At 48.2% G+C, this 26,464-nt stretch overlaps 1 protein-coding gene across 2 annotated transcripts in view; it reads left to right on the forward strand.

The window, feature by feature from the left end:
• LOC141162671 (uncharacterized) overlaps positions 1-23,015 on the forward strand; it is a 56,129-nt gene extending 33,114 nt beyond the window's left edge. Inside the window, exons 4-9 of one of the 2 annotated variants that reach the window (XM_073649021.1) lie at positions 2,223-2,429; positions 2,687-2,718; positions 12,373-12,649; positions 18,364-18,591; positions 19,074-19,160; positions 22,142-23,015. In XM_073649021.1, the coding sequence (XP_073505122.1) occupies positions 2,223-2,429; positions 2,687-2,718; positions 12,373-12,649; positions 18,364-18,591; positions 19,074-19,160; positions 22,142-22,176 (866 nt within the window). In that variant the 3' untranslated portion in view covers positions 22,177-23,015. The remainder of the gene's footprint in view (positions 1-2,222; positions 2,430-2,686; positions 2,719-12,372; positions 12,650-18,363; positions 18,592-19,073; positions 19,161-22,141) is intronic. The other variant, XM_073649022.1, reaches the window with a different exon arrangement.
• The last annotated feature ends 3,449 nt before the right edge of the window (positions 23,016-26,464 follow it).

A 26,464-nucleotide genomic window follows, 5' to 3' on the forward strand; every position in this document is an offset into this window, starting at 1 on the left:
AAGAGGGCGGCTGGAGGCAGCGCAGGTGCAGGACACTGATGAGACCACTCACCCCGACCATTCATGGAGGGCGGCTGGAGGCAGCGCAGGTGCAGACCACTGATGAGACCACTCACCCCGACCATTCAAAGAGGGCGGCTGAAGGCAGAACAGGTGCAGGACACTGATGAGACCACTCACCCGACAATTCATGAAGGGCGGATGGAGACAGTGTAGGTGCAGGACACTGATGAGACCACTCAACCCGACCATTCATAGAGGGCGGCTGGAGGCAGCGCAGGTGCAGGACACTGATGAGACCACTCACCCTGACCATTCATGGAGGGCGGCTGGAGGCAGCGCAGGTGCAGACCACTGATGAGACCACTCACCCCGACCATTCATGGAGGGCGGATGGAGGCAGTGTAGGTGCAGGACACTGATGAGACCACTCACTCTGGCCGATCATGGAGGGCGGCTGGAGGCAGCGCAGGTGCTGAACACTGATGAGATCACTCACCCCGACCATTCATGGAGGGCGGCTGGAGGCAGCGCAGGTGCAGGACACTGATGAGACCACTCACCCCGACCATTCATTGAGGGCGGATGGAGGCAGCGCAGGTGCAGACCACTGATGAGACCACTCACCCCGACCATTCATGGAGGGCGGCTGGAGGCAGCGTAGGTGCAGGACACTGATGAGACCACTCACCCCGACCATTCATAGAGGGCAGCTGGAGGCAGTGTAGGTGCAGGACACTGATGAGACCACTCACCCGACAATTCATGAAGGGCGGCTGGAGGCAGTGTAGGTGCAGGACACTGATGAGACCACTCACTCCGACCATTCATGGAGGGCGGATGGAGGCAGCGCAGGTGCTGAACACTGATGAGACCATTCACCCCAGCTGATCATGGAGGGCGGCTGGAGGCAGTGTAGGTGCAGGACACTGATGAGACCACTCACCCCGACCATTCATGGAGGACGGCTGGAGGCAGTGCAGGTACAGGACACTGATGAGACCACTCACCCCGACCATTCATGGAGGGCGGCTGGAGGCAGCGCAGGTGCAGAACACTGATGAGACCACTCACCCCGATTATTCATGGAGGGCGGATGGAGGCAGCTCAGGTACAGGACACTAATGAGACCACTCACCCCGACTATTCATGGAGGGCGGCTGGAGGCAGCGCAGGTGCAGAACACTGATGAGACCACTCACCCCGACCATTCATGGAGGGCGGCTGTCTGGCAATGTACATGCACTCAGATGTGGCTTGTACAGATTGGATTTTCAGTGAATTGCGTGTTATTTTAGTGTAGGGACTCGCAGATCTATGACGACCGGTGGTTGTGATCTTGTGCATTTTTGCCAAATATCGACCAATACATTATGTATTTGTTTTGTCTTTGCAGGTGTAGCTGGGCTCTGTAGTGTTGGGAGGAGAGTGGGGTGTCTGTCCCTGTGGGGTGTACTTACATAGTGCTCCGCAGCTGCCTATCTAATAATATGCTCTTACCAAAAGCCTGTAATCCCGCGTGGGGCATTGCACGTATCTGTGTGACTGGCGCCCTACACAAGTCTTATCCGTGTACATTTCTAATAGCAGGCGGCCGCCTCCATGATTGACAGGTTGGTGGTCGTTTCACCAGTGATTGCACCTGCGCTGCCCCGGCCTTTATCATGGGGCTGCTGCATCCCGGAGGGCAAGAGTGCAGTGACCCGGGGCTGGTGAGGGCAGCCGCCATTGTATCCTGTGATGTGTAACGACCTCACACTACGAAGGTCTGTACGGTGGTAGTATACTATCAGTATACTGCTCTGTGGTGGACACTCTGCACCAATGCTAGGAGTAGTAGTCCTCCCACCTGATATAATGTGTACTAGGTACAATGATGGGAGTAGTAGTCCTCCCACCTGATATAATGTGTACTAGGTACAATGATGGGAGTAGTAATCTTCCCACCTGATATAATGTGTACTAGGTACAATGATGGGAGTAGTAGTCCTCCCACCTGATATAATGTGTACTAGGTACAATGATGGGAGTAGTAGTCCTCCCACCTGATATAATGTGTACTAGGTACAATGATGGGAGTAGTAGTCCTTCTACCTGATATAATGTGTACTAGGTACAATGATGGGAGTAGTAGTCCTTCTACCTGATATAATGTGTACTAGGTACAATGATGGGAGTAGTAGTCCTTCTACCTGATATATTGTGTCGCTGTGTATGATCAGGGCCAGAGGAGATGATGATGGTCGTTACTGATGTGGAGGACACGGGACCAGAGTGGGCGGCAGGACTATCCCCCCCATATCCCCTGGTGACGCTGACCGAGGCCGAGGTGGATGAGATCTGTACATCAGACAGCAGCGATATATCTGCGGAGAGGAGAATGGCCAGAAAAGTGACGCGGATGATGGGGATCCTACAGGCGGCAGCAGGTGAGGACACACTCTGTGGTGTCAGCATTGATGCCGGGATGTTGGGGGCAGTAGTTGTGTGTCAGGAATCATCCTGATGGGGGTGATACAGAGGAGGAGCCGCCTGTTGTCATTATCACTTATATGATGACGTGTAGTTAACCCCGTCCTGACCACTGTGATCACTGCCGGCCTCAGGACGGCATCAGGCAGCGAGGAGAGGATGACTACACCACACTGTCTGATGGGGGTTATAATCACTTTACTTTCCTTTACAGAAAATTCAACGACCTTCTTCCAGCGACTGATGGTAAGAAAATGTCCGGATCTGTAATGACATCATATAACCGTCAGCGAGTGAGGACGGAGGAGGATCGGGGGGATTACAGGCTTCCCACCATGTGATGTCTCCAGTAATCCCCCCAATGTGTCCAGTGCCGGAGAGAAGACCACTCTGTACAGGAGCAGAAGGTGGGACCGCCGGCACGGACACAGGACATGGAGGCTCCGAGAGACAGAGCACAGCCAGGGGGCGCCATAACCAATGTAACACCAGGGGGCGCCAAAACTAGTGTAACACCAGGGGGTGCCATAACTAGTGTAACACCAAGGGGCGCTATTACTAGTGTAACACCAGGGGGCGCTATTACTAGTGTAACACCAGGGGGCACCATAACTAGTGTAACACCAGGGGGCGCCATAACTAGTGTAACACCAAGGGGCGCCATAACTAGTGTAACACCAAGGGGCGCCATAACTAGTGTAACACCAAGGGGCGCCATAACTAGTGTAACACCAGGGGGCGCCATAACTAGTGTAACACCAGGGGGCACCATAACTAGTGTAACACCAGGGGGTGCTATAACTAGTGTAACACCAGGGGGCGCCATAACTAGTGTAACACCAGGGGGCACCATAACTAGTGTAACACCAGGGGGCACCATAACTAGTGTAACACCAGGGGGCGCCATAACTATTGTAACACCAAGGGGCGCCATAACTAGTGTAACACCAGGGGGAGCCATAACTAGTGTAACACCAGGGGGTGCTATAACTAGTGTAACACCAGGGGGAGCCATAACTAGTGTGTAAGAACAGGGGGCGCTGTAACTAATGTAACACCAGGGGGCGCCATAGATAGTGTAACACCAGGGGGCGCCATAACTAGTGTAACACCAGGGGGCGCCATAACTAGGGTGTAACACCAGGGGGCGCCATAACTAGTGTAACACCAGGGGGCGCCATAACTAGGGTGTAACACCAGGGGGCGCCATAACTAGGGTGTAACACCAGGGGGCGCCATAACTAGGGTGTAACACCAGGGGGCGCCATAACTAGTGTAACACCAGGGGGCGCCATAACTAGTGTAACACCAGGGGGCACCATAACTAGTGTAACACCAGGGGGTGCTATAACTAGTGTAACACCAGGGGGCGCCATAACTAGTGTAACACCAGGGGGAGCCATAACTAGTGTGTAAGAACAGGGGGCGCTGTAACTAATGTAACACCAGGGGGTGCCATAGATAGTGTAACACCAGGGGGTGCCATAACTATTGTAACACCAGGGGGCGCCATAACTATTGTAACACCAAGGGGCACCATAACTAGTGTAACACCAGGGGGCGCCATAACTAGTGTAACATCAGGGGGCGCCATAACTAGTGTAACACCAGGGGGCACCATAACTAGTGTAACACCAGGGGGCGCCATAACTAGTGTAACACCAGGGGGCGCCATAACTAGTGTAACACCAGGGGGCGCCATAACTAGTGTAACATCAGGGGGCGCCATAACTAGTGTAACATCAGGGGGCGCCATAACTAGTGTAACACCAGGTGGCACCATAACTAGTGTAACACCAGGGGGCACCATAACTAGTGTAACACCAGGGGGCGCCATAACTAGTGTAACACCAGGGGGCGCCATAACTAGTGTAACACCAGGGGGCGCCATAACTAGTGTAACACCAGGGGGTGCTATAACTTGAGTAACATCAGGGGGTGCCATAACTAGTATAACACCAGGGGGTGCCATAACTACTGTAACACCAGGGGGCGCCATAACTACTGTAACACCAGGGGGCGCCATAACTAGTGTAACACCAGGGGGCGCCATAACTAGTGTAACACCAGGGGGCGCTATAACTAGTGTAACACCAGTGGGCGCTATAACTAGTGTAACACCAGGGGGCGCCATAACTAGTGTAACACCAGGGGGCGCCATAACTAGGGTGTAACACCAGGGGGCGCCATAACTAGTGTAACACCAGTGGGTGCCATAACTAGGGTGTAACACCAGGGGGCGCCATAACTAGGGTGTAACACCAGGGGGCGCCATAACTAGGGTGTAACACCAGGGGGCGCCATAACTAGGGTGTAACACCAGGGGGCGCCATAACTAGTGTAACACCAGGGGGCGCCATAACTAGGGTGTAACACCAGGGGGCGCCATAACTAGGGTGTAACACCAGGGGGCGCCATAACTAGGGTGTAACACCAGGGGGCGCCATAACTAGTGTAACACCAGGGGGCGCCATAACTAGGGTGTAACACCAGGGGGCGCCATAACTAGTGTAACACCAGGGGGCGCCATAACTAGGGTGTAACACCAGGGGGCGCCATAACTAGTGTAACACCAGTGGGTGCCATAACTAGTGTAACACCAGGGGTGCCATAACTAGGGTGTAACACCAGGGGGTGCTATAGCTAGTGTAACACCAGGGGGCGCCATAGCTAGTGTAACACCAGGGGGCGCCATAACTAGTGTGTAACACCAGGGGGCGCCATAACTAGTGTAACACCAGGGGGAACCATAACTAGTGTAACACCAGGGTTCGCCATAACTAGGGTGTAACACCAGGGGGAACCATAACTAGTGTAACACCAGGGGGCGCCATAACTAGTGTAACACCAGGGGGTGCCATAACTAGTGTAACACCAGGGGGTGCCATAACTAGGGTGTAACACCAGGGGGTGCCATAACTAGTGTGTAACACCAGGGGGCGCCATAACTAGTGTAAAACCAGGGTCGCCATAACTAGGGTGTAACACCAGGGGGGACCATAACTAGTGTAACACGAGGGGGCGCCATAACTAGGGTGTAACACCAGGGGGTGCCATAACTAGGGTGTAACACCAGGGGGAACCATAACTAGTGTAACACCAGGGGGAGTCAATACTAGTGTAACACCAGGGGGAGTCAATACTAGTGTGTAACACCAGGGGGCGCCATAACTAGTGTATCAACAGGGGGCGCCATAACTAGTGTAACACCAGGGGGCGCCATAACTAGTGTAACACCAGGGGGCGCCATAACTAGTGTAACACCAGGGGGCGCCATAACTAGTGTAACACCAGGGGGCGCCATAACTAGTGTAACACCAGGGGGCGTCATAAGTAGTGTAACACCAGGGGGCGCCATAACTAGTGTAACACCAGGGGGCGTCATAACTAGTGTAACACCAGGGGGCGTCATAACTAGTGTAACACCAGGGGGCGTCATAATTAGTGTAACACCAGGGGGTGCTATAACTAGTGTAACACCAGGGGGTGCTATAACTAGGGTGTAACACCAGGTGGTGCTATAACTAGTGTAACACCAGGGGGAGCCATAACTAGTGTAACACCAGGGGTGCTATAACTAGGGTGTAATACCAGGGGGTGCCATAACTAGTGTAACACCAGGGGTGCTATAACTAGGGTGTAATACCAGGGGGTGCCATAACTAGTGTAACACCAGGGGTGCTATAACTAGGGTGTAATACCAGGGGGTGCTATAACTAGGGTGTAATACCAGGGGGTGCCATAACTAGGGTTAAACACCAGGGGGAGTCATAAATTCTATGTAACACCAGGGGGCGCCATAAATGCTAAGTTACACCTGGGGGCGCCATAACTACTATGCAACACCAGGGGGCGTCATAACTGCTATGTAACACCAGGGGGCGCCATAACTAGTGTGTGACACCAGGGAGCGCCATAACTAGTTGTGAAGACCCGCGGTCTTCCATGTGTGTAACGCTACTCAGACAACACAGGGTGAGGGTAACTCAACGAGGCAATACTTTATTAAACCACAAAACAGACAATAAACATAGAACAGTCCCAGCAAATACCCAAGATGGTGCAACATTACACAGACTCGCCCGTCCGCCACGCCCGCCTGGGATAGAACAGCTGCGAGTTTGGAGACTTCAAGGGCCGACTACCTCATCCAGTGGCCCCCCACTTCTGGCGGGCCCCCACAAAGAGGAGGTAGTGACAAGCTTAGGAAGCTAGCAGTCCATCGAGGTACAAGTTCCACCCTGGCCTCTCCGAGAGTTTCCATGGGGCCAGGTGACCGGTGGGTCCCTCTTGGCAACTCCAAATGTCTCCATCGGTTCTAGGCGACCGGTGGATCCCTCCTAGCAACCTCAAACAACATATTTATGGAGCCAGGTGACTTCTTCGTCCTCTCCTGGTCTCCCCAAAAGTATCCATGGGCTCTCTGATGGTTAATGGAGCAGATCCGAATCTTTCCAGTCAGGGCCGATACCCTTAGACTAGAATCATGTAGAATACAAATCTGTGTCTCTTTAGATGGAGACGCCATGCAATCCATCTACTGTCCTGAAGGATGTCTTTCAATCTCCTTGTAAAAGTCTTTCTGAATCTCTGTCCCAAGACTGTCTCACACAAAAACACATGTCCCTCCTGCTTCTCTGGGCTCAAGTCTTTGAATGACTAGAACTGCTCTCACCCTTTCCCCCAAAGCTCAGTGTGTATTAGTGCAGGTATCTTTCTCAGGTCCACCTCATCACCTGGGTCTACATGTGAGACTCCCTGCAGTGAAGGCCCCATGGAACCTTCTTTCAACACTTACACAATAGGCCCTAGACAATTCCTGAACAATGGCTAGAGGCTGCTTAGAGAGTAATGAGATTAGTGGAATGCTGGACACTTTACAAGTTAAATTAGTGTACATAAACTGAGGAGCAAGCAGAACATTAATAAAACACAGCCAGCAATCTCTAATAAAACACAATAAGGTATTTATCTTGGATTACCAAATCTAATTGTCTGGCTAATTAAGATTTTACTCTGTATCGTCACACTAGTGTGTAACACCAGGGGGCGCCATAACCAGTGTGTAACACCAGGGGGCGCTATAACCAGTGTGTAACACCAGGGGGCGCCATAACCAGTGTGTAACACCAGGGGGCGCCATAACCAGTGTGTAACACCAGGGAGCGCCATAATTAGTGTGTAACTCCAGGGGGTGCCATAACTAGGGTGTAACACCAGGGGGTGCCATAACCAGTGTGTAACACCAGAGGGCACTATAACTAGGTTGTAACAATAGGGGGTGCTATAGCTAGGGTATAACACCAGGGGGCGCCATAATTATATATTAGCTGGAAAGTGAATACGGCTCTCCAGTCCCAGTGCAAGGTGCTAGGAAGGCTCCCACCCCTTATATAACTCAATAAAAAAACTGTTTTGCAAGGTATAGTTCTGTTTATTGTTCCTCAATCCAAGAATGTGACACTTCCTTCAGATTACGACTTTTCCTAAATATCCGACTGCAGGAGCTGACTACAATGTAGAAAGGAAGCGCAGTGAATGGCTGTATAACCGCTCTGGTGAGAGTCGCAGTCTCAGAATTCTCCAAATTCACCACAAAATTCCACTTTTACTGACTCCTGCACATTCAGGATTATTCATCCCATCATGTCTAGTGGCTTTAGTACTTAGCAGAGCAACTCTGGCTGCTATAACCTGCTGCCCCTCTGGCTGCTATAACCTGCTGTAAACGTGATGCATATCCAGGCTCCAGCTTTTGGCAGTGTCCCTGAGGAATTTTCACCCATTCATCATGAGAAGTGGTCTCTAGTTTCTAATTTCTGTTTTTTTTTGCAGCGCCTCCTTCACCATAGACATCGCCGGGCTCCCCTGTACATGCTTCACCATAGACATCGCCGGGCTCCCCTGTACATGCTTCACCATAGACATCGCCGGGCCCCCCTGTGCGTGTTTCACCATAGACATCGCCGGGCCCCCCTGTACATGCTTCACCATAGACATCGCCGGGGCCCCCTGTACGTGCTTCACCATAGACATCGCCGGGCCCCCCTGTACATGCTTCACCATAGACATCGCCGGGCTCCCCTGTACGTGCTTCACCATAGACATCGCCGGGCCCCCCTGTGCGTGTTTCACCATAGACATTGCCGGGCCCCCCTGTACATGCTTCACCATAGACATCGCCGGGGCCCCCTGGGCGTGTTTCACCATAGACATCGCCGGGCCCCCCTGTACGTGCTTCACCATAGACATCGCCGGGCCCCCCTGTACATGCTTCACCATAGACATCGCCGGGGCCCCCTGTGCGTGTTTCACCATAGACATCGCCGGACCCCCCTGTACATGCTTCACCATAGACATCGCCGGGCCCCCCTGTACGTGCTTCACCATAGACATCGCCGGGCCCCCCTGTACGTGCTTCACCATAGACATCGCCGGGCCCCCCTGTACGTGCTTCACCATAGACATCGCCGGGCCCCCCTGTACATGCTTCACCATAGACATCGCCGGGGCCCCCCTGTACATGCTTCACCATAGACATCGCCGGGGCCCCCTGTGCGTGTTTCACCATAGACATCGCCGGGGCCCCCTGTGCGTGTTTCACCATAGACATCGCCGGGGCCCCCTGTGCATGCTTCACCATAGACATCGCCGGGGCCCCCTGTGCGTGTTTCACCATAGACATCGCCGGGGCCCCCTGTGCGTGTTTCACCATAGACATCGCCGGGCCCCCCTGTGCGTGTTTCACCATAGACATCGCCGGGCCCCCCTGTACATGCTTCACCATAGACATCGCCGGGGCCCCCTGTGCGTGTTTCACCATAGACATCGCCGGGCCCCCCTGTGCGTGTTTCACCTTACAGTTGGGACCAAAAATGTTGAGACTGACGCACATTTAGTTTTTCACATTTTGCCTTTTCAGTGTTTTCGCTCTTTTTGTCGCTGTTTCTATGGTTACTGACGGAGAATTATAAACATTCCGCAAGTTGTTACATGTTAGTGACAAATCCATGAAGTTTCTGTGATGCCTCAATATTCCCAGCAGCGCTGCCCCTTATTCTCCACACTCCTGCCCCTTATTCTCCACACTCCTGACCCTTATTCTCCACACTCCTGCCCCTTATTCTCCGCACTCCTGCCCCTTATTCTCCACAGTCTTGCCCCTTATTCTCCACACTTTTGCCCCTTATTCTCCACACTCTTGCCCCTTATTCTCCACACTCCTGCCCCTTATTCTCCACACTCCTGCCCCTTATTCTCAGCGCTCCTGCCCCTTATTCTCAGCGCTCCTGCCCCTTATTCTCCACACTCCTGCCCCTTATTCTCCACACTCCTGCCCCTTATTCTCCACACTCCTGCCCCTTATTCTCCACACTCCTGCCCCTTATTCTCCACACTCCTGCCCCTTATTCTCCACACTCCTGCCCCTTATTCTCCACACTCCTGCCCCTTATTCTCCAGGCTCCTGCCCTTTATTCTCCTTACTCCTGCCCCTTTATTCTCCACACTCCTGCCCCTTATTCTCCACGCTCCTGCCCCTTATTCTCCGCGCTCCTGCCCCTTATTCTCCAGGCTCCTGCCCCTTATTCTCCACGCTCCTGCCCCTTATTCTCCACACTCCTGCCCCTTATTCTCCACACTCCTGCCCCTTATTCTCCACACTCCTGCCCCTTATTCTCCACACTCCTGCCCCTTATTCCTCCACACTCCTGCCCCTTATTCCTCCACACTCCTGCCCTTTATTCTCCACACTCCTGCCCCTTATTCTCCACGCTCCTGCCCCTTATTCTCCACGCTCCTGCCCCTTATTCTCCACACTCCTGCCCCTTATTCTCCAGGCTCCTGCCCCTTATTCTCCACGCTCCTGCCCCTTATTCTCCACACTCCTGCCCCTTATTCTCCACACTCCTGCCCCTTATTCTCCACACTCCTGCCCCTTATTCCTCCACACTCCTGCCCCTTATTCCTCCACACTCCTGCCCCTTATTCCTCCACACTCCTGCCCCTTATTCCTCCACACTCCTGCCCCTTATTCCTCCACACTCCTGCCCCTTATTCCTCCACACTCCTGCCCCTTATTCCTCCACACTCCTGCCCCTTATTCCTCCACACTCCTGCCCCTTATTCCTCCACACTCCTGCCCCTTATTCCTCCACACTCCTGCCCCTTATTCCTCCACACTCCTGCCCCTTATTCCTCCACACTCCTGCCCCTTATTCCTCCACACTCCTGCCCCTTATTCCTCCACACTCCTGCCCCTTATTCCTCCACACTCCTGCCCCTTATTCCTCCACACTCCTGCCCCTTATTCCTCCACACTCCTGCCCCTTATTCCTCCACACTCCTGCCCCTTATTCCTCCACACTCCTGCCCCTTATTCCTCCACACTCCTGCCCCTTATTCCTCCACACTCCTGCCCCTTATTCCTCCACACTCCTGCCCCTTATTCCTCCACACTCCTGCCCCTTATTCCTCCACACTCCTGCCCCTTATTCCTCCACACTCCTGCCCCTTATTCCTCCACACTCCTGCCCCTTATTCTCCACACTCCTGCCCCTTATTCTCCACACTCCTGCCCCTTATTCTCCACACTTCTGCCCCTTATTCTCCACACTTCTGCCCCTTATTCTCCACACTTCTGCCCCTTATTCTCCACACTTCTGCCCCTTATTCTCCGCACTCCTGCCCCTTATTCTCCGCACTCCTGCCCCTTATTCTCCGCACTCCTGCCCCTTATTCTCCGCACTCCTGCCCCTTATTCTCCGCACTCCTGCCCCTTATTCTCCACACTCCTGCCCCTTATTCTCCACACTCCTGCCCCTTATTCTCCACACTCCTGTCCCTTATTCTCCACACTCCTGCCCCTTATTCTCCACGCTCCTGCCCCTTATTCTCAGCGCTCCTGCCCCTTATTCTCCACGCACCTGCCCCTTATTCCTCCACACTCCTGCCCCTTATTCTCCACACTCCTGCCCCTTATTCTCCACACTCCTGCCCCTTATTCTCCACACTCCTGCCCCTTATTCTCCACACTCCTGCCCCTTATTCTCCACACTCCTGCCCCTTATTCTCCACACTCCTGCCCCTTATTCTCCACACTCCTGCCCCTTATTCTCCAGATTACTGCTGGACAATTTGTAAGAGATGACCCGATGCGGGAGGACAAGAGACGAGCAAAAAAACAGTCGTCACTGAATGAGGAGCAAATGTTCTAGAGCCGTTTCTGTAACTTTATAATTCACAATAGTTTAGACGTTTCACTTATTGGAATTGTTGCTCAGTTTGCTCTAAATAAATATCAGAAAATTGGCAACAAAATATTCAGCATCTTTATAATTGCAAAACTAATAATAATGTGTCAAAGTTCTGAAACTTTTATGTATTAATTATACGCATCAGTAAAAGGCAAACTCTTCGATATCATAAAAATAAGAGCCAAGTCCTGAAAAATGTTCATTGACAGACACCGTGACTGCAAATTGAGGTTCTGATTGGGCTTTTATCCTAAGTCATATTGCACGACTCGTTAAAGGGTTGATTGTAACTTGTAGGATCACTGCTTCCAATAGGTGGCGCTATAGAGTTCAAGTCCTCTTTTTCTCCAAAGAGGCATTTTGCACATTGTCAGATTTGAATTCAGGAGATGAAAATCTTTAGGAAACGTCTCATTTCATAACTGGACCTGACGACTTCTGACAATATGTGCAACAATGAAATCTGAGTTTCCAATGAGAAGAGCTGGATGATTTCACCGCAAACTAATGTGACAGCGGCGGCCCCAGGACTAGTGAGTCACAGCTTTATGTCACATTGCAGCGCTGTTTTGATGTTGCTCTGTATTTTTTTTAGTTTTCTATGTTCTTGTTCCCAGAATCTTCTGTATTTTTCTTCCACTTTCAGGATCGCAATAAATTCGTTATCGGGATTTTCTCCAGAGAAGCGGAGAGTCAGTATTCCTGGCTGGTGGCCGCGCTCACATCCCATAGATCCAGGGATCGGGCTCCTGAGGTCCGGACCTGTTCTATCAGTAACACCGGAGTCCAGCGGTTCCGTGATGACGTCTCTCAGTGCAAATTCGGGATCCTGTATCACAGCAAGAACCGAGGGCGGGTGAACGTGACTGATGTGAGCGGCGCTCTGTATGATGAGGAGCTGCAGTATCTCCACTCCAGACTGGGTAAGAGATGGAGGATTGTGAGGAGGAGAGCGATGTCCTATGTATCTTTGTACCTCCATGTTACTTGCAATGCCCTGCAGCTAATCACTGGCATATATATCTCATTCATCTACGTTGTTTAATCCATGATGCTTTAAGGTCATCACACTTACTTTAACAGTTTATGATTCATGTTGAGTTGCCAGTCTGTTTTTTTTCTGCAGTTTTATTGTCTCCTGTTGTCTTAAGCTAGTTCATTGATTGCTAATGAGTTAAATCTGTGTAGATCTAAGCAGATACGTCCATATATATTGAGACATAGTCAAGGGGCAACATTTATGCAGGGGCATTTAAACATATAGCATTTATGGATACTTTATCGAAGTGCCATAGTTTATCAAAGTGTCACGGCAGTTAGACATGGCAGGGGACAGGTAAGATCTGCAAGACAATTAAACAAACTTGCTTCCAGGTCATCTGTTTTGCAAACAGTGTTCACCCTTTGTATTTGTGCCATTTATGTTCTGGCTGCTACAATCATCCACATTCACCCTTCTCCCACAAATTCTGCACACTTCATCCATATTAACCCCTCTCTCCTCTCTTCTCCCATGTACAGCTGTCATGCTCTCTTCACAATGTTATACCACACAGATCCATTCATTCCCACCATACAACAGAGGAAACGGTCTCACAAATCACTCAACCATCTGCTCACTCTTTGTATCTTCCTTCTCTTAGTCGCAGGTGATATTTCTCCTAATCCAGGACTCTCCAGTAATAATAACAGTTACCCTTTCCCTGTTACATTCAGAAACCCTGCTAATCTTATTTATATTCCTTACATGCCTTCTGTCTCTTTCAACTGTGCCCTTTGGAATGCACTCTCAGCATGTAATAAACTCTCTTACATCCATGATTTTTTCCTCTCTAAATCCCTCAACCTTCTGGCTCTCACCAAAACCTGGATCCAGCAGTCGGACACCACCGCCACTGCAGCTCTCTCCTATGGTGGCCTACATTTCTCTCATACCCCGAGACCTGACAACACATCAGGTGGAGGTGTTGGTCTGCTTCTTTCAACAAAATGTACTTTTCAGGTTATCCCCCCAGTACCCTCCCTTATCTTCCCATCTTTTGAGGCCCACACAGTCAGACTCTACCGGCCTGTCTCCTTGCGAGTGGTGGTTGTCTATCACCCTCCAGGTCCCTTCCGTCAGTTCCTGGATCACTTTTCTGCTTGGCTTCCAAATTTTCTATCCTGCGACATCCCCACTCTAATCATGGGAGATTTTAACATCCCAGTTGGCGATCCTCTTTCCCCATCTGCCGCTCACCTTTTATCACTAACCTCCTCCTTCGGCCTTTCACAGTTGCTAATTCTCCTACACATGAGGACGGGAACACATTGGACCTGATCTTCTCCCGGCTTTGCTCAGTACATGACTTTACTAACTCTCCCCTTCCACTCTCTGACCATAATCTTCTTTCATTCTCTGTCAAGAACTGTGGCTCTACTCATGAAACCCCCACTTTCCACACTTCTAGAAATATATGCTCCATTAACACCCAGAAATTTATGAAAAAGTTGCAATCATCATTGGCCCCAATCTCCTCCCTCTCATGTCCCGACTGTATTGAAGCATTATAACGAAATAATGCTATGCGCCCTGGATGAAGCCGCACCTCCTACACAGAGAACAATACGGCATAGACGGCGACAACCCTGGCACACACCTCAAACACGTCTTCTCCAGCGGTGCTCCAGGTGCGCTGAAAGGCTGTGGAGAAAATCTACTGCCCGAAGATTTCCTCCATTATAAATTTATGCTGAAAACATATAACTCTGCCCTTCACCTCTCCAAACAAACCTACTTTAACAACCTCATCATCTCACTGTCCAATAATCCTAAACGACTCTTTGACACGTTTCATTCTCTCCTCAATCAAACAACACAGGCCCCGACCACCGACCTCAGCGCTGACGATCTGGCCAATTGTTTCAAAGAAAAAATTGACCATATCCGACAGGAAATTTTCTCACAATCCCCAAATGTTATGCATGCTCTCCCCCCCCCACATTGTATCTTTCTCACTTTCTGACTTCGAACCAGTCACGGAAGATGAAGTGATCAGGTTTCTTGCATCTTCTCGCCCTACCACCTGCACCAGTGACCCTATTCCCTCACATCTCCTTCAGTCCCTTGCTCCAGCTGTCACCACTCACCTAACTAAAATTTTCAACCTCTCCCTCTCATCTGGTATCTTTCCCTCTTCTTTTAAACACACCAGCATACATCCATTACTTACAAAACCATCCCTTGACCAGAACTGCACGGCCAACTACAGACCTGTTTCCAATCTTCCCTTTATCTCTAAACTCCTGGAACGCCTGGTCCATTCCCGTCTAATCCGCTATCTCTCAGATAATTCTCTTCTTGACCCTTTACAATCTGGTTTCCACTCTTTACATTCCACTGAAACTGCCCTCACTAAAGTCTCTAATGATCTACTAACAGCTAAATCTAATGGTCACTACTCCCTGCTGATTCTCCTGGATCTCTCTGCAGCATTCGACACTGTGGATCATCAGCTCCTCCTCACTATGCTCCGCACTATAGGCCTCAAGGACACTGTTCTCTCCTGGTTCTCCTCTTATCTCTCTGACCGCTCCTTCTCTGTGTCTTTTACCGGCTTCTCCTCTCTCCTTCCCCTTACCGTCGGGGTTCCTCAAGGAGTAGTCCTAGACCCCCTTATTTTCTTCTTATACACTGCTCCCATTGGACAAACAATTATCAGATTTGGTTTTTAGTACCATCTTTATGCTGATGACACCAATTATACACCTCTGCTCCGGACATCACCCCTGCATTACTACAAAAGACCAGTGATTGTCTTTCTGCTGTGTCTAACACTGTGTCCTCCCTCTACCTAAAACTGAATCTGTCAAAAACTGAACTACTCGTATTTCCTCTCTCCACTAACCTACCTGTGTCCGATATTGCCATTTCCGTGTGTGGCTCCACCATTACTCCCCAGCAACAAGCCCGCTGTCTTGGGGTCATACTTGATTCAGATCTTTCCTTCACTCCTCACATCAAATCACTCGCTCGTTCATGTCATCTACACCTCAAAAACATCTCAAGAATCAGGACTTTTCTTTTCTTACCTTTGGCTCGGCAAAAACTCTAAGTGGAGCTGTTATTCATTCTTGTCTCAACTATTGCAACTCTTTACTTATTGGTCTCTCTCTTACTAAACTCTCCCCTCTCCAATCCGTCCTTAACGCAGCAGCCAGGACCATATTCCTCTCCAACCGATACACTGATGCTTCTTCCCTGTGCCAGTCGTTGCACTGGTTACTCATCCAACACAGGGTTCAATATAAACTCATCACCCTCGCCCACAAAGCGCTCCACAATTCAGCACCGCCCTACATCTCCTCCCTTGTCTCAGTCTACCACCCTATCCGGGCCCTCTGTTCTGCTAATGACTTAAAACTAAAATTCTCCATAATCCGAACTTTCCACTCCCGTCTCCAAGATTTCACACGTGCTGTGCCAATTCCTTGGAATGCACTACCCAGGACAGTTTGATTAATTCCCAATACCCACAGTTTCAAGTGGACCCTAAAAACCCATTTCTTTAGACTGGCGTATCGCCTCCACACACTTATCTAACTGTCCCAGTTTTGTCCCATATTAAAATCTTCTTCAATTTCAGGTTCATAACATCCAAGCACTTAATAGCCTTGGTCAGGACTGTACACATACTGGCTGGCGACCAGTCCATGTATTATTATTATTATTTATCCTATTTAGTATATCAAGGCTGCATTATACAATATATGTACATTCTACCTTTTGTGTCTCCCCCATTTCCTCATAGACTGTAAGCTTGCGAGCAGCCGGACCCTCACTCCTGAGATATGAGATATGCTTATTCTGTATTGTCTGTATAAGTCCCCCCTAAAATTGTAAAGTGCTGTGGAATATGTTGGCACTATTAAAATAAAAATTATTATTATTATTAGCAGTAGGATGCATTAATACATTCGGTGTGATGGTGGTGACCGGTGAGATGTGCGGTTATTAATACGTCCGCTGTGATGGTGGTGACTGGTGAGATGTGCAGTTATTAATACGTCCGCTGTGATGGTGGTGACTGGTGAGATGTGCAGTTATTAATACGTCCGGTGTGATGGTTGTGACCGATGAGATGTGCGGTTATTAATACGTCCGGTGTGATGGTGGTGACTGGTGAGATGTGCGGTTATTAATACGTTCAGTGTGATGGTGGTGACCGGTGAGATGTGCGGTTATTAATACGTCCGGTGTGATGGTGGTGACTGGTGGGATGTGCTGTTATTAATACTTCCAGTGTGATGGTGGTGACCGGTGAGATGTACAGTTATTAATACGTTCGGTGTGATGGTGGTGACTGGTGGGATGTGTGGTTATTAATACGTCCAGTGTGATGGTGGTGACCGGTGAGATGTACAGTTATTAATACGTTCGGTGTGATGGTGGTGACTGGTGGGATGTGCGGTTATTAATACGTTCAGTGTGATGGTGGTGACTGGTGAGATGTGTTGTTATTAATACGTCCAGTGTGATGGTGGTGACTGGTGGGATGTGCAGTTATTAATACTTCCAGTGTGATGGTGGTGACCGGTGAGATGTGCAGTTATTAATACGTCCGGTGAGATGTGCAGTTATTAATATGTCCGCTGTGATGGTGGTGACTGGTGAGATGTGCAGTTATTAATACGTCCGGTGTGATGGTGGTGACTGGTGAGATGTGCGGTTATTAATACATTCAGTGTGATGGTGGTGACCGGTGAGATGTGCGGTTATTAATACGTCCGGTGTGATGGTGGTGACTGGTGGGATGTGCGGTTATTAATACTTCCAGTGTGATGGTGGTGACCGGTGAGATGTACAGTTATTAATACGTTCGGTGTGATGGTGGTGACTGGTGGGATGTGTGGTTATTAATACGTCCAGTGTGATGGTGGTGACCGGTGAGATGTACAGTTATTAATACATTCGGTGTGATGGTGGTGACTGGTGGGATGTGCGGTTATTAATACGTTCAGTGTGATGGTGGTGACTGGTGAGATGTGTTGTTATTAATACGTCCAGTGTGATGGTGGTGACTGGTGGGATGTGCAGTTATTAATACTTCCAGTGTGATGGTGGTGACCGGTGAGATGTGCAGTTATTAATACGTCCGGTGTGATGGTAGTGACTGGTGAGATGTGCGGTTATTAATACGTCCGGTGTGATGGTGGTGACTGGTGAGATGTGCGGTTATTAATACGTCCAGTGTGATGGTGGTGACTGGTGAGATGTGCGGTTATTAATACGTCCGGTGTGATGGTGGTGACTGGTGAGATGTGCGGTTATTAATACGTTCGGTGTGATGGTGGTGACTGGTGAGATGTGCGGTTATTAATACGTCCAGTGTGATGGTGGTGACTGGTGAGATGTGCGGTTATTAATACGTCCGGTGTGATGGTGGTGACTGGTGAGATGTGCGGTTATTAATACGTTCGGTGTGATGGTGGTGACTGGTGAGATGTGCGGTTATTAATACGTTCAGTGTGATGGTTGTGACCGGTGAGATGTGCGGTTATTAATACGTTCGTTGTGATGGTGGTGACCGGTGAGATGTGCGGTTATTAATACGTCCGGTGTGATGGTGGTGACCGGTGATCTTTGCTTTCCATACAGGGAGGAAGAACGTCATTGTGGTGATAGATGATCTGGATGACAGCGGTGATCTCCAGAAAACCCAAATCCAGAAAAATCAGCCGAGTATCAGGGAAAGAGCCGAAGATTTCTTCCTGTTCAGCAACGAGGAGAAAAAATCAAACTATCAGAGACGTCTTATGGGGAACAGAGGACGAGCAGAGAAGAAACTACAGAGAATAAAAGACCTGATAACAAAGAGGGAAACAGGTATAATCATCTGTAGTAGGAGAATATAATATATTTGTGGTGTTACATAGGACTGCAGGTGACATCTACTACATTATCTGTACTCAGAGAGATATCACTGTGTTATCTGTGGTGTTACATAGGACTGCAGGTGACATCTACTACATTATCTGTACTCAGAGAGTTATCACTGTGTTATCTGTGGTGTTACATAGGACTGCAGGTGACATCTACTACATTATCTGTACTCAGAGAGTTATCACTGTGTTATCTGTGGTGTTACATAGGACTGCAGGTGACATCTACTACATTATCTGTACTCAGAGAGATATCACTGTGTTATCTGGGGTGTTACATAGGACTGCAGGTGACATCCACTACATTATCTGTACTCAGAGAGTTATCACTGTGTTATCTGTGGTGTTACATAGGACTGCAGGTGACATCTACTACATTATCTGTACTCAGAGAGATATCACTGTGTTATCTGTGGTGTTACATAGGACTGCAGGTGAAGCCTAAGGAGAGGCAGAATAGGGATTTGTGGTACCACCCGTGCGCTGCCACAAAGGAGGATGAGCCATTAAAAGGTAAAAAAAAATATTTGATTGTAGAACTCTGCGTTTCTGGGACGGTCCGTCCCCTTCATCAGTTATAGTTAAACAGGAACTCATACAACTGAGTTTAATAACCCATTCTTTACATAAATAATGTAAATCATATGCACAGTCCACTTCAGGTAAAGAAAAAACCCCAACAAGTCAAGGAGAAACACAGATCAAATAAAGACAATGAATAAATAGATACAATTATCATGGACAAAACCCACAATAATATAATTTACACAGATTATTATAATAATAAAACCATGTTATCACAACTACTGATGGCCGGTCCAATGGATGTTCAGGTCCGTCGGGTTTGGCCGAACTTTATTAGAAAGTTTGGTTCAGGTACCAGAGCGGTACCCGAACTTGATCCCGAACCCAGACCCCTTTCAAGTGAATAGGGGGCCTGAACATCTGGTGGTTCCCAAGCTGTGATCTGTATGACAGCGCAAGGAACACTGGCTCTGATCAGCAGTAGCCTTACCGATGTTACCGCCGGTCACAGCACTGCGGTTCCCACGCTGTGAAACAGATGACAGCGTGTGAGTCAGCAGCTGTGACAGGTGGTGATAAGGTTACCACCAGTCAGGCGTCCGCTGATAAGTACTACTCTCATCATTGTACGCCTGCTCTTGCTGGTAGCAGCGAGAGCAGGCGTACGTTGATGAGTATTCACCAGCCGGCACCTGTGCGTAGTAAGGAATATGTCAGTGAGATATATAATTAGTGCAGTGCGTACCTATTTTACTACACATGTATTTAATTAATAAATTAAGAGAAAAAAATGTGTGAGGCGCCCCTTATTTTTACTAAACAGCCGAGGGAAAGCAGAGAGCTGGGGGCTGGTGTTATTATTCTGGGAAGGGGCCAATATCCATGAAGCTTCCCAGGCTATTAATGTCAGCTCACAGCTGTCTGTGTAGCCTTTACTGGGTATTAAAATGGAGGGACCCTCCAAAAAATGATGTGGTGTCGCACCATATATATCATTACCAGCAAAGGCCAAACAGACAGCTGTGGGATGATATTAATAGGCTGGGAAAAGGCCATGGATATTGGCCCCCTCCCAGACTAATAACATCAGCCCTCAGCTGCCCAAGAATTGGCGTATCCATTAGAGGTGTCAATTCTGGCGCTTAGCCTTAGGTCTTTCCACTTTCCCCGGTGCATTGGCAAGTGAGGTAATGGTTTTAGGATTGATGACAGCTGTATAATGTCCGCTGACATCAAGCCCAGGGGTTAGTAATGGAGAGACATCTATCAGACACCTCAATTACTAACCCCATAGTGAAAATTAATAAATAAATTCCTTTGATTGAAGAAAACACTCACAGACAATCTCCCTTTTTTACCCATTTATTAAGATCAAAATGAAAAATCACGGTAACCCTCACCTGTCCACCGATAATCCATATGTCTCACGTTGAGCTCCAACTCTTCTACAACTGGATGCATTGCTGAGTAGTGACATGGGTAGTATGACCGCCCATCCCGGCATCCAGTACACACTGAGCTGACTGTGAGAATGCATCTGCGTGTGACTGGTGGTAACCTTAATGATAACCACTTGGCTGGTTATCAAAAATGTGGGGGACCTCACGCCATTTATTAAATATCTATTTAAATAATTTAAGAAAACTGGTGTGGGACCTCTCTATTTTTGATAACCAGCCAAGATAAAGCTGACAGCTGAGGGCTGCAGCCCACATATGTCAGCTTTATCTGCACTTGTTATCAAAAATAGAGGAGACCCAACGACTTTTTTTACATACTGCGCCGGCCAATCACAGCCAAGCCAATACTTGACATGGCTGTGATTGAACCGAAACGGCCCGCCTCGAAAAAGCATGTTGATTGGCTGCACTGCAGTCTTTCAGCAAGCTTTGTTTGGCCTGCCAATCCAAACAGTAACATGGTCTTCCTGGAGAAGTCAGTGTTCGGGGTTTGTACACGGACACTAGGTGTCCAGTACAGACCTCGAACTTTACCGTTCGGGTTTGCCCATCGTTAATCACACCTGCGGCGGCAGAAGTATGGCGATACTGTGGGCTCGTGGTCGGCAGGCGCATGGTATCAGGAAAATGGTTGCTGGAGGTGGCGCATGTGCAAATTGAGATCTCGGGTGAACACAGATCCCAATATGCGCATGCGCAGCCTCCGGCGGCCTACAGCTTCAGGAAAATAGCCGCAGGGAAAGCAATAATGTACTCCGCTCTTCTCACCGCCGACACTGGGCCCACATCATCGCCACACTGCTGCCGATGGCTGCTTTCCAAGGAAGGGACCCTGCTCCGTGCTTCATCGCACCGCTGGGACACCCAGGGCCCCCAACATTGCCCCACTTCTGCCGCCGCTGGTTTCCTGAGCAAGGACCTCGCTCCACCGCCTCCCCCCAAGGTAAGATACCTTAAATATGAACTATATCACGGACCCCTATCTTATAAAAATCTATTTTTTAACTATTTTTCACCCCAAAATTTGGGGTGCGTCTTATAGTCCGAAAAATATGGTATATGTAGCAGTAAAAGGAAAACTCTTTGATAACATTTTTAGTTGGCTCCTATTCTATGATAATTGTCAGATTTTAATTCAGGAGGTGAAAATTAAGAAACGTCTCTTTTCACACCTGAACCGGACAACGTCTGAAAAAATGGCGTCCCCTCCTCGGATACATATCTGTGGGACACAATCTGTTCTTCTCCTGCTCGGTGTCTCACAGTTGTCGGAAACAGATAAAATGTCTGTGTGCTTGGACGTCCTGTCGGCGGTGGAATATTCTCAATCCATAAACAACGTCCATCAAGACATAAAACCTGGGAATATCGTTGTACGTTGGGACTGAACTGTTGGCGTCTCCACCTCTTCTTGTGCCAGAGATTTATAAATCTGTGCCCCTCCACCACATAATATCCACAGTACAACGTGTCTGTGATGATAATCATTTCTTTGTGCTTCTGTTTTAGATTCACCAAAGGAACAAAAAGTCTCTTCTCGCTGACGGCGGCATGGCCAATATTCGGGTTACAATATACACCAAAATGGGTAGATCTGAGAAGACTGGACCCATCGGGGGAACATTACTGTACATGGCCCCTGAAAGTTTTATGGAAAATAAATCCCCTCCAACCAAGATGTCAGACATGTGGTGGGTCGGAGCGACCTTTATTGAACTGTTTGCTAATGGAAGTCCATGGAAAAGCGGTAACAACATGATGTCCCACATGTACGAGAAGAAACCACCTGCACAAACTATGCAAAAAAATGGATTCAATTTTTAGAGGTTGTTTCTTTTACGATCCCCAAAAATGGCCAACGGCCTCCGCCATGATCTCAGCAACGAAGGCCAATTAGAAAATATCCTACACTGAAACCCAAGTATTTACATAATCTGAGCACAGAACTGTTCCAGATCTGTCCTGTTTTCATAACTTTCATTGTCATGACTGATAATGATCCAATCGATATATAGAACCCTGTTCCAGCGGCCGGGTCAGTACTCTGTTACCTCTGGACGCGAAGCCTCCGTATCACTTCCTAACTGCGGTCATCCACTTTTTTTTTGATTATCTGGCCCGGCGTGACTTTCTGTGAGCATCAGACTGCAATGACGACACTGTGCCGGGCCGACTAATCTAAGAGAACCCGTGGATGTCGGAAGGTCGGAGGTGGTCAATGTTGTATATTTTTTAATAAATATAGAATTACTTCCTTAAGGCACTGTAAGGGAAATTATAACGTCAGTCAAGTAACATTAGTTTAAGTCTTCCATTCACATGATTGACACTACACTAAGGGCATAGACACTATGTAATATTATTACAGGATCTCTGAACTAAGGGGGTATCACTGGGACTACAGAGAGTCATTCCTCACACCTCGGCTTGGTGAGCCAAAGCTTCAAAGTGTAGGCAGATGGTCCTTCATGGCCAGGCCGGACATTTACTATTGGTAGAGGGATAGAAGAAACTAGATATTTAATATGTAAGGTGCTCGCCCCTAATTAGTCCACGGTCCTATAAATTCTATATTACGATCTAGGCCATGCCGGAAAGTTGGGCCCAGGACCAGACATCTAAAAGATGGTTTAACCAAAGGAAAGGTGGTCAGATGTGAGGGTCTGCTTCAGCTGGATGTGATTCGTAAACCTTCCATCCCATCGAGGAAACAGTAGAATAACTATAGAAGGTATTTCTCTTATTTCTCTCTTTTTATTTTAGAACTGTTTGCATACTTGTGTGTCACTTTATTTTCTCTTTTTTTATATCTTTTCTTGTATATTCTTTTAAATTAAAGCTTAAAACTATAAGAAGTTTGGTCCTTGTATGCTGTAAAGAATCCATAACCCTTCAGACTCTCTGACCTTTTTGATTGTCAGACAGTAACATATTTCGGGGACTCATCACCCCGTGTGAGTGGGGGGCAGCGTGTCGTATATCTGGGGTGCATGCACGGTGTCGGGGTGTGATGATTTATGCTCACTTTATAGCCTATAAGGGAGGTTGAGTGCAAGATTGAGTGAGAGGAGATAAATTTACTTTTGCAGTTGCATCCTACGTCACCTGCTGAGAAGTGTGTACGTGACAGGCACTATCATAGTGTGACGGACAGACAGTGAGGCAGAAAAGTCAGACGTTCCGGGGTCAATACCAAGGGAGCACGCAGATAAATGAGGGAAAAGACAAAGGTGTAAGTCAGGTCACAGTCCAAAGATCAAAGCCAAAGGGCAAGACAAAGGGATGGTCAGAACACAGACCAAGGGGTCAGGCCGCAGAAGATCAGAACTTACAACACCAGAATAAGGTGAACACTCACCAGGAAGCACAAGCTACAACTGGCAGAGATCACTGACAGACAGCTCAGCTAAATAGCTTGGTCAATCTCCAGAACACCTGGAGAAAGTCCAGCACCTCCCAGTCACAGATTGGACAGCCGAGCTGTGAATCAAGTGACCGAGAGCTCAGCACGCCCATCACAACATTACACAGCCGAGCTGTCAATCCAAAAACTTGAAATTCAGCATGACCCAGTTTCCATAGGACAGCACAGTAATCACTCACTGCGCAGAGAAATCATGACATATAGCAGCTAGTGATGAGCGAGTATGCTCGGGCCGAGCTCCGAGTATCTTCAGCGTATTCGGTGATATGTTTGAAACGCTCCCGTGTGCATGATTTGCGACTGTTTGACAGCTTTAATACATGTGAGGAATGCGAAAGAAGCAAGCATTCCTCACATGTATTAAAGCTGTCAAACAGTCGCAAATCATGCACACGGGAGCATTTCAAACATATCACCGAGTACGCTGAAGATACTCGGTACTCACCCGAGCATACTCGCCGAAAGGGTTACCCGAACGTACTCGCTCATCACTAATAGCAGCCAAATAGGAAGGAAAAAGGTAAAAAATTGGCACATTCATCCAGAATGTAAAAAATAAATTGGAAAAACTTTATTGGTTACGTGATTAAAAGATTAAAATGTAGAAATCTCGACCTGACGCGTTTCTGGTGCAAAATGCACCCTTAATCGTAGGATATAGTGAGGAAAACCACCAGTATGGTATTTACATACACGTCATTATCACAAATCAGTATAATTAATTGCCTAGGGAAAACAGCTTCTATCTCCATGAATCCCATAGAGCAATGGTAAGCATAGAGAATCATTATAATAAATTCACTATTCCATAGAGAAAATATAAATATAGTTCAATATAGCAAACAATCCAAAAACATATATGCATATTGAAAGAAAGGGGGAAATAGGAGAATTATTTAGTATATAAAATATAAGTCGTTTCTGTAGGTCAGGGCTGCCACCAGGAATTTCGGGGCCCCATACTTACAAAATTTTTGGGCCCCCTTGAGACTCCGCCCAGGCTCCACCCCAGCTCCGCCTCCATCCCTCAAACATTCCTCAGTCTCTTGGAAAAACTCTACTGTCTGCACTACGTCCTCACCAATCACATATTAACAGTTCCCATCGAACATCAGATCATATAGCCAGCAGCTTTGGTTTTTGTCAAAAGATTTTTTAAGCCGCTACCATGACAAGGAGACTCTTCTGGCCGGGCCCTGCTGTACTCTAACCTATTAAATATTTCTTATAATACCTAATATTGTTTTTAGGTATATTTTTATTTAGGGAATGTGTCACATACATTTTTTAAAATGACCAATAATATCACATACAAGGGACAAATACCGTCATACCATGACCAGACCACTTGTTACCACCACATAGTGACCGAATAATATCACATACAAGAGACAAATATCACCACACCATGACCAGACCACATATTACCACCACATAGTGGCCGAATAATACCACATACAAGGGACAAATACCATCACACCGTGACCAGACCACATACTACCACCACATAGTGATTGAATACTACAATACTGATTCTTAATAAAAAAAAAACAGAATACTAATATTACCCTAAGTGTGATTATATACAGAAGCTCTGTACATAGTATACAATGTATAGTGTCAGTGTACAGGTAGTACAGTGATCACCAGTGACAACATACACAAGAGCTCTGTATATAGTGTATAGTGTCAGCGTACAGATAACACACTGACTCACCGGTGACTTCTCTAGTATAAGTCCTTCATCTTCACTTTTCCTCATCATCCAGCGCAGACCTCCATCACTTCTTCCAGCCAGGATTCGTCTCTGCAGAAAATAACACACAGTTATCTGGAGCAGTTTCCAGAGAATATTCCACAATTTTTCCCCAACTTCTATACTACACCAAATACAGAAAAAACAGCAACATAGTGCCGCCCGGCACAGTAACAGGACCCCCCCACTGAAAACAGTATGCTCAAATATAAAATACATCACAGCAGTAGTAATATACATAATTAGCCCCTACAGTAATAATGTTCCACATCCTGCCCCCATGTCTCTCCATTCTGGACCCCATGTCTCTCCATTCTGCCCCCCATGTCTCTCCATTCTGCCCCCCATGTCTCTCCATTCTGCCCCCCCGTTGTCTCTTTAATTCCCCCTGTTGTCTCTCTCTTTTCTGCCCCAAAATGTGTCTCCATTCTGCCTCCAAATGTGTCTCCATTCTGCCCCCCATGTCTCTCCATTCTGTCCCCACATTGTCTGTTTAATTCCCCCTGTTGTCTCTCTCTTTTCTGCCCCCAAATGTGTCTCCATTCTGCCCCCAAATGTGTCTCCATTCTGCTCCCATATGTCTCCTTTCTGCCCCCAAATGTGTCTCCATTCTGCCCCCAAATGTGTCTCCATTCTGCTCCCAAATGTGTCT

This window comes from Phyllobates terribilis, unplaced genomic scaffold (assembly GCF_046119375.1).
Source record: "Phyllobates terribilis strain yellow unplaced genomic scaffold, ASM4611937v1 Scaffold_9__5_contigs__length_417890890, whole genome shotgun sequence".
NCBI lineage: Eukaryota > Metazoa > Chordata > Amphibia > Anura > Dendrobatidae > Phyllobates > Phyllobates terribilis.